The sequence below is a fragment of the Carettochelys insculpta genome, chromosome 8, assembly GCF_033958435.1.
Source record: "Carettochelys insculpta isolate YL-2023 chromosome 8, ASM3395843v1, whole genome shotgun sequence".
Taxonomy (NCBI): Eukaryota; Metazoa; Chordata; order Testudines; family Carettochelyidae; genus Carettochelys; species Carettochelys insculpta.
Window position 1 is genome coordinate 3,795,971 of NC_134144.1, and position 12,906 is coordinate 3,808,876.

At 39.1% G+C, this 12,906-nt stretch overlaps 1 protein-coding gene across 6 annotated transcripts in view; it reads left to right on the forward strand.

Moving 5' to 3' along the window:
* Positions 1-12,906, forward strand: part of AGAP1 (ArfGAP with GTPase domain, ankyrin repeat and PH domain 1) — a 507,914-nt gene that overhangs the window by 372,101 nt on the left and 122,907 nt on the right. For all 6 annotated transcript variants that reach the window (XM_075000598.1, XM_075000599.1, XM_075000597.1 and 3 more), the window contains one exon: positions 11,581-11,742. In XM_075000598.1, the coding sequence (XP_074856699.1) occupies positions 11,581-11,742 (162 nt within the window). The remainder of the gene's footprint in view (positions 1-11,580; positions 11,743-12,906) is intronic.

Sequence of the window (12,906 nt, forward strand, 5' to 3'; positions counted from 1 at the left end):
TGTCGTAGCTAAATTTGACCCCATCATGTAGTACGTGTAATTTGGGTTATTTTTTCCAACATGCATTACCTTACACTTACCCACATTAAATTTCATTTGCCATTTTGCTGCCCAATCACTCAGTTTGCTGAGATCTTTTTGTAGTTCTTCACAATCCCTTTTGGTTTTGACTGTCCTGAACAACTTGGTGTCATCTGCAAACTTTGCCACCTCACTGCTTACCTCATTTTCTAGATCATTGATGAAGAAGTTGAACAGGATCTGTCCCAGGACTGACCCCTGGGAAACACCACTAGTTACCCTCCTCCATTGTGAAAATTTACCATTTATTCCCACCCTTTGTTTTCTGTCTTTTAACCAATTCCCGATCCATGAAAGGATCTTTCCTCCTATCCCATGACCACCTAAGTTACATAAAAGCCTTTGGTGTGGGACCGTGTCAAAGGCTTTCTGGAAATCTAGGTATATTATGTCCACTGGGTGCCCCTTGTCCGCATGTTTATTAACCCCTTCAAAGAATTCTAATAGATTAGTTAGACACGACTTCCCTGTGCAGAAACCATGGTGACTTTTGCCCAAGAATTCGTGCTCTTCTACGTGCCTTGCAATTTTATTCTTTGCTAGTGTTTCTACTAATTTGCCTGGTACTGATGTTAAACTTATCGGTCTATAATTGCCAGGGTCTCCTCTAGAGCCTTTTTTAAATATTGGTGTTATATTGGCCGTCTTCCAGTCATTTGGTACCAAAGTTAGTTCCTACTGTAGACACACCTCAGACGTTCAAGGCAACCCACTGCATTGGAATCATGACTAGTGCTGGTGGACAAATTCACCACAGATCTGATGCTGACCAATCACAACATCACACAAGAGGAAACTGAGTTTTCCTTAACAATTTAAGTGGGGTGCCATGGAATTTACCTTGGGATGCAGTGGTATCTTAGGATATGTCTGCACTGCAATTAAAAACTTGCAGTTGGTCCATGACATTTGACTTGCCCTGTTGGGGCTCAGGCTAGTGGGTTTTTTAATTACAAGGTGGGGAGGGTTCCAGAGCATAGGTTTAATACCACAATTAAACAGCCCCTTAGCTTAAGCCCAAATCTGAGTCAGCTGGCATGGACCAGCTGTGGGTGTCTAATTGCAGTGTAGGCATATCCTCAGAACATCTGAGACTTACCTCTCCTTAGAGAATCATGCTACTTGCTCATTTTAATCTTCTACCCAAATCACTTGTCACACTTGATCTTACCACGTGGAGCATTCAACATGTAATGGCAAACAAGGCAAACATAAAAACGCTTAAATGTGATATAGAATACGACAAGTCTCCAAACTCAACTCTGAGTTGATTTGTATGACATTAAGGATCTGAAACTAAATCATATACATGATAGTAATTCAGAGTGAACGGCTAGAATTCTGTCCTTATTCATCTCTGTGATATTAAATATCACAAGCTCTCCAAATTGTGGCTGATTGTCACTGCTCAGGCTTGTTGCAATATCTCAGCACAGCAGAGTAAGTTAGGGATGAAGTTGTCTGCTATTGGTGAAGAAAGGATCATTATTTCCTGAATAATACAGTGAATTTACTTTTATGGTCAGTGAGTTTTTAAACTAGTTTAACTGATAGTCTTTTATCTCCATCTCCTGCCAATAGTCCGATTTCCAGGAGCGCAGTGGTTGATGTAGAAGATTATCTTTTGGGAAGGAGACTAACATACTAAGATAAAAATTAGCACGCCGGATGTTTATTTCCATGAGGCCTTTCAGACCTCCAGAAATTGAAGTCCAATTGGAAATGAGATCTTAAAAGTAGCTTAGTGTTTTCTATATACGAAATAGTTTGCACAGGGGTCCTCAGCCACAAAAATCACTGAAGACAGCCAGTCTCCTATTTGTACTTTAATTACAAGACTACTTTTCCTCTCACACATTTCCAAATAAGTACCATTCTACTTCTGTAAGTAAACGATCCTAGGTGTTCTCAGCTTGGCTCTGGGTCTTTCACTTGAGGCATGCGAGAGTATCTCCAAAGCTACAGCCACAAAAGGGAGATTTGTGTTGTCAGAGAAAAATCCTTGTTTTTATTATTTAATTGAATTTGCCATTGGAGGAAGGAAAGACCGTCAGTAACTTGGGCATTCCGTACATGACAAGATAGCTTTGTGATTTATCAGCTCTAGGCATGAGTCTGGAAAAAAGGGGAGATGCAATAGAAAGAGAATACTCCTGAGGCTTTTTCATCTCCGTCAAGCTCAGAGCTCTCCTTTAATTTCTTCAGTGCAGCAGGTTAATTTAAACCACGTAAAGTCTGAACATGGAACCATATTCAGCTAAACAATGACCAGCACATAATTCCCTTACAGATTTAACCTGCGTCCACCTTAAAAATGTTTTGCCTTATTTCTTTGTCGTCTCCTCCTCTCATAATCCCCACCCCCCACACACACACCTTGCAATAAAACTATAACTAAATAGCTACTACGATTTTTACCAAGGGACAATTATTTTTAGGTTTCTTTCTTCAAGTACTGACATGCATATGTTTCTGCCTGACTTCAGCAGCTGCTTTGAGCACTATCTTTGTATCGTTGCAGTATCCCTTGAAGTCAAAAACAACAAGCAGTCCTGTGGAACCTTAGTGACTAACAAATCTATTAAATTTAACTCAAGTTTGAGGCAGAATGGGAATATAAAGTGCTTGATAGAACATTTATGATAATTGCGCTGAAGGGACATTATAGAGCATTGGATTTCACTGTCAGAAAACTGCAGCTCAGGAAAATGGGTCTGAAATATAACTATAGATGGTTTTACTCTAGTTCTTCCCTCTTTAAATAAAAAGGTTGCTGTTTTCACCTCTTTATTTAAAACACACATACAGTAGATGAAAGTGTCTAGCTTTTTTTTATTATTATTCCGTCCAACAGCTACAGATGTCTTTGGTCTTCAACACTAATAGCATAGTGAAAGTTCTGAAATGCTCGTTGGATTCAGCCTTCCTTGGTTCATGGTGAAGATTCCTGCTGCAGTCAAAGCTGTTGCTGTTGTTTTTGTCATCGGTTCTTTCTTTTCCTGTTGACCCTTGTGGTGTTAATTGTGTTGCCGTTTCTGCTCTTTAATTGATCCCATTCACAGTTTCTGCTTTTGTAATATCTGACTTCTTGCCACTTTGGAAAATCAAAAACCAAATTAATCAATCTCCTGCCTCTAGAGAATAAGGCCGCGTTAGGGAGCTAGGCTTGACAGAAAGTCTAATTTCACTTTGAAAACCTGTTGGAAAATTTTAACAAGAAGATGCAAGAAAAATGTAAACCAGATCAAGCCAGACTTTGGTCTGTAGAGAATGGCATCACCTGTTGAGGTTTTTTTTTCAAGTTTTGTAAATAGGTGATTTTACAAAAATATAAAATAAATCAAAAGAAAACTGGATAGCAAAGGTCAGAATGTCCTTGTTTCCATTTTAAATTGTTACAATTGACACAGGATTGTGTGTGAATGGAACAATGGTGTGAGAGAGAAATTCTAGTCTCCTGTTTTATCTCTTAGATCATCTTTTGTGTTGCATACCTCTTGTGCATCCCATGTTGCCTGTCTACCCATGGTAGCAATCCCCTCCTCCCCCCCGCACCCTCACATGCCTAATATCTCTAATTTTCTTCTTCCTCCAACATTTTTGCGTTAGCATCTTGTGCTGCTCCACTCTGTGAGCATTGCTAGCAGCACAGTTAAAATGACTGGCATACTAATCCTTAACATGCTTTATGCTGGCACTTCAGAGATTGGGATTCAAGTCAATTTCACTATGCTACAAACACCTGCACCAGAGGACAATATGTGGGGGATGGCTTTGAACAAACTTCTTCACCCTCCACAAATCCAGTAGGAAGGCTTTTGCATTGTCCTTGACTGGTAAAAATTGAAATGTCTTTTTTTCCCCTTCATTCTGCAGCTCATACCATTCTGAATAATAGAATACATAAAAATGTAATACAGAGGACTTATTTTTAATTTTCTATTTCACAACTCTACTGTACTGAGAGAGGGTCTCAGAAATCGTTAAACATGGCGGATAACCTTGGAGTGCAACTCAACATTGAAAGTCTGATGGGATATCCACAGTTGTCCCCTATGCAACTGATTAGTTTTTGGAGGATCTGGTGATTGTTGATATAATTCGTGTGTCTTAGTGCTATTCTGTGCTTTTGAGTGAGCTGTTCACTTCCTTCTGCGTCACCTAGATGATTAATGGTTATTAAATGTATATACGGGATGTGGTTTGTTGTACACACACACACACACACCCCTAATGAAAGATAGGATGTAAGTTTGGATACCAGAAAGGTGTTATTCACGTGAGTTTGGGTTTGATCTTGATTTCCTAACATCCGAGTCATGCTGTTTGTCAAATTTAGGCCAATTGAAATGTAATAACCCATTGCTTATTGAAAAGAACTTTTATAAAAATCTTTGCCATTATTTTTCTCTCTGCATGGTAAGTTGGGCTTTGGTTATCAAGTTTCAATTGTACAAGTCTGAGGGGCAGCCATAAAAATTCTAAAAATGACCTAAAATAACTGACAGTTTTAGAAAGAAAGTTCTGTGCCTTAGGACTTGGGGGGCATGACGTGTTTACTGTGTGCCCTATAGGAAGATGACTCTGCCCATTTCTTTAGTAATAATGCTCCTATTTCATGACTGTAGTGCTAGAAATGGAAGTTGTGTACCTTTGTTAAGGGGCAGTTCCCAGACACGTACCTGTGGTACAGCATAGACCCTGCCTTCTGCTTCATGGGATGTTAGGGAGAAGAAGCTGTAAGGAGTCTCTTTTGTCTCAAATCTCAAACTACTGCTTGATTAGAGCTGCACCATCTCATGTATCAGATTTCCAAGGGAGCGTGGATACAGGCGCAGTTCCATCCACAACCAGCTAGTGTATGTTGTGGCTAGCAGCAAATGCTAGTCAGGGGTATATGGTGGTCTTTTTTCACCCCCTCATGCTATTTACAGAGTTGTTGTAGGAGTTCTAGAGCAAAGGATTCACTGGCCAGCATATCAGGTTCCTTAGTAACATGAGCAAGACTTGATTTTGCCCTTAGTATTATTTAATATAGATATACACTCCCGAAAATGATGACCATCATCAAGCAAAGCTGCCTGTGCAGTCCATCAAAAAACTGCAGCACTAATGATGGGCTGGGCAGATAATCGTGGGCAAGTTAATTGTAAGGTTCGATATGGCATCTTGTCAGTAGAGATAAGTTGTCACGTTTTCCACTTGAGCTGAAACTAAATGATTGTAAAATAAGTTATGAGTGTCCTTGGGCCTGTCTGCCAGAATGATGGCTAAGAATACATTCCTGGCCCATCAGTCTCAAGCAGCCTGCTTGATATTTATGCGAACGGAATGTTATTTTATTCCCCCTCTAGTCATGCTTGTCAGCTTCCCGAGTGAAAAGTGAAACTGCTTCTTTGACTCATACTTCAAGTATTGAAGCTCAGAGAGTCTGCAGATTGTTATTATTATTACTAGTATTATATATATTTTTGGGTGTGCGTTGAACATTGATGCCCGATTGGGAAGAACTAATGGCTGACATTGACTATATCGGATGGCTACAAAACTGCCCATCCCAAATCAGTGAAACGCATCTTATGAGTTCTAGTGCCTCTGTCAAACCTGGTTTAGATGTGGAGTAATGAGGCGCTTGCTTTTTTTAATTTGGCGTGCCTTTTTCTTTTCCTTTTTTCATATTTAATAGCATCGGCAGTGGTCGTCTGTTCTCACGCGTGGTAATTGATACAAAATAAAATGCATTATTTGTATTCAGTCAGGAGTATGAAATTGCATTCAGTGGGCTGAAGCTTGAACTCATTTACAGTTTCCGAAGCTGGGTTTTCAGGAGCCCTCTTTTCAATTTGAAGAATACCTTGTCAGGCAAGAGAAGTAGTTGGAGATGGAAAGCACAGCATGGAAGCCTAGTACATTTTGATTGCTCATATTTTAAACCTGTAGAATGTTAAATAACTTCCATCTTCAAAAGGTGGTCTCTGAAACCAGAATACAGGGCTTTAATACACTAACAGTCAAAGCTCGGCATCCATTTTCCAAAGATTCACATTTTTTTCTGGTTGAGGAGGAGGGAATACCTCAGACTCCACTTCAGAGCTGTTGGACTCAAGGATTGTAGGTTATTATCTGAAAAGGATTGTTAGAGTGTAAGGGTTTACCACAGTAGGCTAATTCTCCAGGCCTCATATATAAGGAAGTTAGATTATGCATATTTCAGGGGAAAATAGTCTTTACATCTGACCACAAATTCCTTCTGTGTAATTCACCTGTCTTCAAGAAATTAAACTAAGGCGAAGCAAGTATATAGAATTACATTTAAAATTAAATACCTGAATGAAATACAGTATATCCTTGAAATGCACGATTTCAAGTTACACTTAACTTGCATTACCACAAGTTAAACACAACTCAAAATCCCTGGCTAGATCTGCCCTGGCCCTATGCAACTCCAGCTTAACCCCACTGCCCTGGTTCAACCACTCCTCTGCCTCGGCCCCGGTTCAACCCCCTTGTGGCCTGGCTCACCACCCACACACAGCTCCAGCTCAACCCCCAAGACCCTGGTTCAACCCCCGCCCCCATGTGGCCCCAGTTCAACCCCCCTCCCATGCGGCTCTGGCCCAACTCCACCCACCGCCCCCCTGCAGCCCTAACCCACCCCAGGCTTAACCCCCCTGCCCTCCTCCCATGGCCCCATCCCACCGCCAGGCTTGATTCTCCCCAACTGCCCCCCCCTTCCCGGCAACCCCAGGACTTATCTGTCGAGAGGAGCTACAAGTGCTCCTGCTGCTTCCCCACCTGCAGAACGTGCATTCTGCTGGGGAAAAAAAGCTGTCCCCCCAACTTACACAAAATTTGAGTTACGCGCATGTGCGTGGGAATGGAACTCGAGGAACTACTGTACTCCTTTTTGTTTATTACAGGGAGGGGTTATATTTTCAATCAAAATTTTATTTGACTGGATTAATTTTGCAGGCTAGGTAGGATTTAGTCCTTATTTACAAAGTGCTAGTCAAGGTAGGATTATACTCTGCATTAAAGTATTTTTGAACTTCATGTACCATTTTATCTCCTCGTATGGTTCCATTAACATATTAAATGTCACTTTATCAAATATCATCACTGTCATCTGAGCTACAACCCATCAAGAAGGATCTAGCAGTTCACACTTTAACATTATTGATTCAGTCGCTCTGCAAACTCAAGCAGGCAAACTGTCAATCTGTTACACTCAGGTTACCTTTTAAACATTTGTTTTTGTAATTAGAACTAGATGCTTATTTTTAGAATGAAAGCTGCAACTCTGGAGAACTTTCAGGTGGGAGTCTATCCTAGTGGTTAGAGCAGGGGGTTGGGAGCCTGGAATCCTGGCTTCCATTTCCCCATATCAGTCTGTTATGGGGGGGGGTGGTTTGGATAGCTCAGTCATTAGAGCATTGTGCTTGTAAACCCAGGGTTGAGAGCTTAATCATTGAGGGGTCTTTCAAGGGTTAGATTTAAAAAAAAAAAAAAAAAAAAAAAATTTCAGGGGTGGTGGGTAGGTCCTGCTACAAGTACAGCTTTGTTTTTCTGATATCTCCAGCTGGATACTGTTTGGCAAAAGTAGTGTGTTTTTTGAGGAAATGTCTCTGAAGGTTGCATTTCTTGTGTTTGGCGAATTTCTTATTGTAAGTGAGACACAAAGGGAGCCCAGCTGAATTCAATATAAATGCAAAGGATTGGTTCATTCAGTTTGAAATTCTCTGTTTTCTTCTTTGATTTTCCTCTTCTAGGAAGCCATTCCAATCCCACTTTATGCCAGTTTTATTTCTTGTGTAATTTGTTTCCTTTTTTAATATGCATCCTGCCCTTCTTCCTCAAGCTTCCTTTTCAAAATCAAGTCTTTATTATCAACATGACCAAAAAACAGATACGGTATCCTAGCCCACAAAGCACTGCCTATATTCATGAGAGTGTTATCCAACTTTTTGAGATCACGTATCATTTGCTATTAAGATATGAGTTGTTTATTGTTGGGCTTTTCGATGTTGCTTGTTTATCAAAAATAATCAGGAAGGTGTTTTCTTTTTTTTTTTGCTTTGCAATTATAGCATCAAGAGCCATGAAGAAATCCTTTAAAGAGCTGCAGGGTGCAGACCCCTGGTCTATCAGCATTATCAATGCTTCCACTGCTTCCTGGGCTCTTGAAAGTCATTTAGGGTAAATTAGAGCTAAATGATAGCACGGAATACTGTAAACATACAAACTTTATGGGACCATCTGACCAACGCACCCATGATAAGTAGATACCCAGCTAACTAAAATTATACCGTATCACAGATGCTGTCAGATGAGAAGGAGAGAGCACTGGACTAGAGAGGTTCTACCTCAGCTCTGTCAGTTTTTTTCAAACTAGGCCTACCATTAATAACTAACCATTTACTCAACAGTTAAATGAAATGTTCTCTTATAAGGTGTTTCATGCACATTTTTAAACATTAAGAAACTGGTTTGATATTTGTATGAAATCAGGAGTATTGCAGTGTTGTTGTGGCTGTGGCTGTCCTTGATTTATTGGAGAGAGAAGGTGGGTGAGACCTTTTATTGGACCAACGTCTCTTGGTGAAATAGACAAGCTTTTGAGATCCACAAAGGTCTGTGGAGATCGAAAGCTTGTCCTTTTTACTCACTGAAGCTGATCCAGTAAAAGATTTTACCTCACTCACCTTGTCTCTCTCAAACCAAATTAAGTTTTAAACACTGAGCTGAAAGGAATTCTTTTTTCCTGAACACAGAGAAATTCCAGTGGTTCAATTTTCTTTAATCTTTTAGAGTATTTTTAAAAAGTATGGGGTGTTACATCGAGTAAATAAAAATAATTGAACTTAGCACTGTTCTTTGCCAAGGCTTGAATGGGTATTAATCTGAAGTCATATCTACTGCTGTTCAGAGACTGTATGAAGGAGTCTTAACAAGTATATCCTCGGTTTAAAAAAAAAAAAAAAAAAAAAAAAAGCTACAGATTCACAGGAAAGGCACAGTAGAAGAATTTCTTTCATTACAGCATCCCATCACGTAATCAAAACTGTGGTTAAATGATATTCCTGTGTTATTTTTTAAGACTGGTGTGCAGGTGGGAGGAAGCTAGCAGATATTTTAATTGGAACTTTCAAAAGTACTTTGGGGGGGTTCATATTTGACTTGACTTATTTGTAGAGATTTTATCAAGGGGGATATATTCTAAATTACTATGTTCATGCTTACTGGCTAATTTCCAATATACTTTTTTTCAATTTTATTTTTGCATTTTGTCAGCAGACTGGCAAAGTAATGGAACAGTGAGTTCCATACATTAGATATAACAAATATATAGTCTGTCTTTTTTGTGCCTTGTACATTTCACGTCAGTTGTTGATGGTGTTGCTCCATTCAGTAAGAGGAGCCCAGTTCTTTAATGGGTTTTCTAGTGCAGTCCACCGTGCCTGTGTAGTGTCCCATGACTTTATGGAGGGCATTAATTTGGACTTCAGTGAAATGGTGCATGATTGAGAAGTCCTCATTAACAGATCCAATTGCAAGTTTGTCACATGAGACTATGGCCCAGTAATAATGAATCACGGATTATATTATTTTGCTCTATTCAAGAGAGAGGAATTTTAAAATCCATTTCAATTGATGGGATATTACTGTAAAGAATTATTTCTTCTGACATATTTATATATTCCATTACAAACATATGTTAAAAGAAGATTAAAGCTGCAAATCTACTACTCAAAAGTTAAGAAATACCAAAATTAAGGTTACCTGTGTAAATCTGCTCTCAGTTAAAAATCCAGAATGGCATGGCTTGACCAATATGTCAAATCTAGGTAGTAGTATGAATCCCTACTGTTTGTGACTGGTGAGGTTCTTGGGCTTTTTGACTTGAATCAGAGTTGCAGTGTTAATTTTTCTGAATTGCATCTAATATATGGTCATGCTGATGTAATTTTTATACTGTATCGCATATATGTACTAAGTTGCAAAACCAGCAAATCGAAGGCCCTTCTCCCTTTCTCTGTATTTGCCAGCTCCTGTTAGAGAAATTGGGCCTGAAGAGGTTGGGTACTATAAAGTAACCCAGCAACAGCACGTGCTTTAAGAAGGATAGAAATTTTAGATGAATCGTTGTTTCATATCATTACAGCTCAGAATCTTAGCTTGGGCTACAGTATAGGCATGCAGGAATAGAAATATCTGCTGTTTAAGTAATCTTATCGTTGTTTGGCTGAATACAGAAGAGATTATTTGATTTATGTTTGTCATGTTGTAGCTGCTTTGTCTTGGGACAGGAAAGACAAGGGAAGTGAGGAAATACATTTAATTGGATCGATTTCTATTTTAACAAAACTTGCTCCAGTAAAAGACTCTACCTCACCTACTTTGTGACTCGTGATTTATTTAATTTATAGAGGGAAACACTTCTTGCAATGATTATTGCTCAGAAAACTTTGTATATTACCCTATAACACGCGTGTCCAACCCACAGCCCGTGGGCCGCATGCGGCCCTGGACAGCTAGTAATGTGGCCCCACAAGATCGTAAACTTTTAACATTATTATGTGATTTATATACATTAACTATATTATATATTTTATATGTGGCCCAAGACAATTCCTCTTCACTCAGTGCAGCCCAGGCAAGCCAAAACGTTGGACACCCATGCCCTAGAATATGACAGTACTGGGAAAATTTGTGCAAAAGTATTACAGATAACCGACACATTACAAACGTGTACACAAACCAAATACGTTTAGAGTTTTAATAATTCTACACATTTAAACGGAAAACAAAAAGGCAGTCCAGTAACACTTTAAAGACTAACACAATAATTTATTAGGTAGTGAGCTTTCGTGGGACAGACCCACTTCTTCAGACCATATCCATAACATAACAGAAGATGTGGGTCTGTCCCATGAAAGCTCACCACCTAATAAATTATTGTGTTAGTCTTTAAAGTGCTGTTGGACTGCCTTTTTGTTTTGATAGAATATAGACTAATACGGCTATCTCTCTGTTACTATTTAAAAGGAAAATTATTCTATTTTGGACCAAGCCCGCCATGTAGCTCTTTGGATGAGCATGTTTCAAAACAAATGAACAGTCCTCAGTGAAAGCATGCAGTGACTTTTCCTGTATATTTTCCAGTTTCCTAGTGTGAACTGCATGTTTTGGATAGGAGTTAAGATCTCTCTGGCAAAGACAGTATCTTGAACTATTAGTTTCATCTTCTGCCTTTTTCTCATTTGAATTTCTATTAAAGTCAGTGGAAGGAATCCCACTGATTTAGCGGGAGTTGGATCAGTCCATAACCAATTTGCTAGTGAATATGTTTTTGCAACAAGTACTGGATTTTCCTGTGATCTTTGGCTGAGGTGTAAAGAGTCTGACTATGTCCTAACATGAATGTAATATAAATTTATTTAAAATTATACATTGTTTATATCCTTTTTCACCTTTCGTTTGCTTTGTGTCAAATTGCAGATACTGGTTTTGGAGATTCTGTGTGTTCAAGTCCAAGTATATCCAGTACCACAAGTCCCAAGCTGGATCCTCCTCCCTCCCCTCATGCCAACAGAAAGAAACATCGTAGGAAGAAAAGCACTAGCAATTTTAAAGCTGATGGTATCTCAGGCACTGCTGAAGGTAAGCTTTCTGTGCTGGCAGGAGGTCTGAATCGCAGTGTTCTTTCATTGTCCTGCAAGCTTCCAAATGTTGTTTTGAATCTCCATTGTTGGATACTACTTTGACTTGATTGCTAGATTTATATCTTTAAAGGTGAACAGAAATGTGTGTAAAGAGAAATCCAGAAATCCAACATTTCCTTGAAAAGCTGAATAGGTATAGACATCATAAGAGTCACATTTCTGTTATCTTAGAGACTTGTTTCATCAAATGAGTGTTTACTTTTAGAATGTACACAACCTGTTACTTAGTCATGTGCATGTGTGTCTGGTATCATGGGTACCACAGATGAGGTATGGGCCTTTTTATAAGACCAAAAATGAATTAGCATATATTCAGTAGCAAGTGCATGGTATTAACAAGTAAACATTTCCAATAATCATGTCTTAAATACTATATTATCCTTGCTCATTTAGCACAGTCCATGTTCCAGAGCCAGTCATCAATGCTTTTCATGCTTGCTATTATTTGTGAGAACTAGACAGAAAAAGCCAAAAGAGCTATTTTGTTCCCTCAGTTTATCTTAATTTCTCAAATGCTATTGCTGCTAGTTATTCAATGTCCACTGAAGAGAATGCATGCGCTCATACACGCACACACGTGCACGTGCGCGCGCACATACAGGGTAACTAAATATATGAAAACATACTTACATGTAGAATAGAAGAATAAAGAAACATTTTATAATTCAATTAAATGAGCTCCAGAAAAAGAATGAATGAGGGTTGTGGGGAAACATGAAAACTGGAGAGTTAAAAGGAAGAGGGTAGAATAACAATGTGGAAGAAGAATGTTAAGGGTAAAACCAGCTAATTCAATATCCAAGAACAAGATGGCAAGTTCTGGAAGAGGTATGACAATTGCAGGCCTCTGAGGGGGGATTACAACAGAGATTGACTAACAGCATACTACTGGGAAGAGACATGTTAAATAGTACTTAAGTCATCCTTATTTGCCATGTACTCTAATTTCTCAGTTGTGTTGCTGTCACCTCCATTATTTTTTGTTTCTGTAGCTGAAGGTGTGAATTCTTTGGTGAAAACCTTGGTTTTGCCCATCATAGATCGTTTTGCTTTTCTCTCCATGTAGTGGCATCCTTACTGTTGGATTCCCCTTAGCTTATGG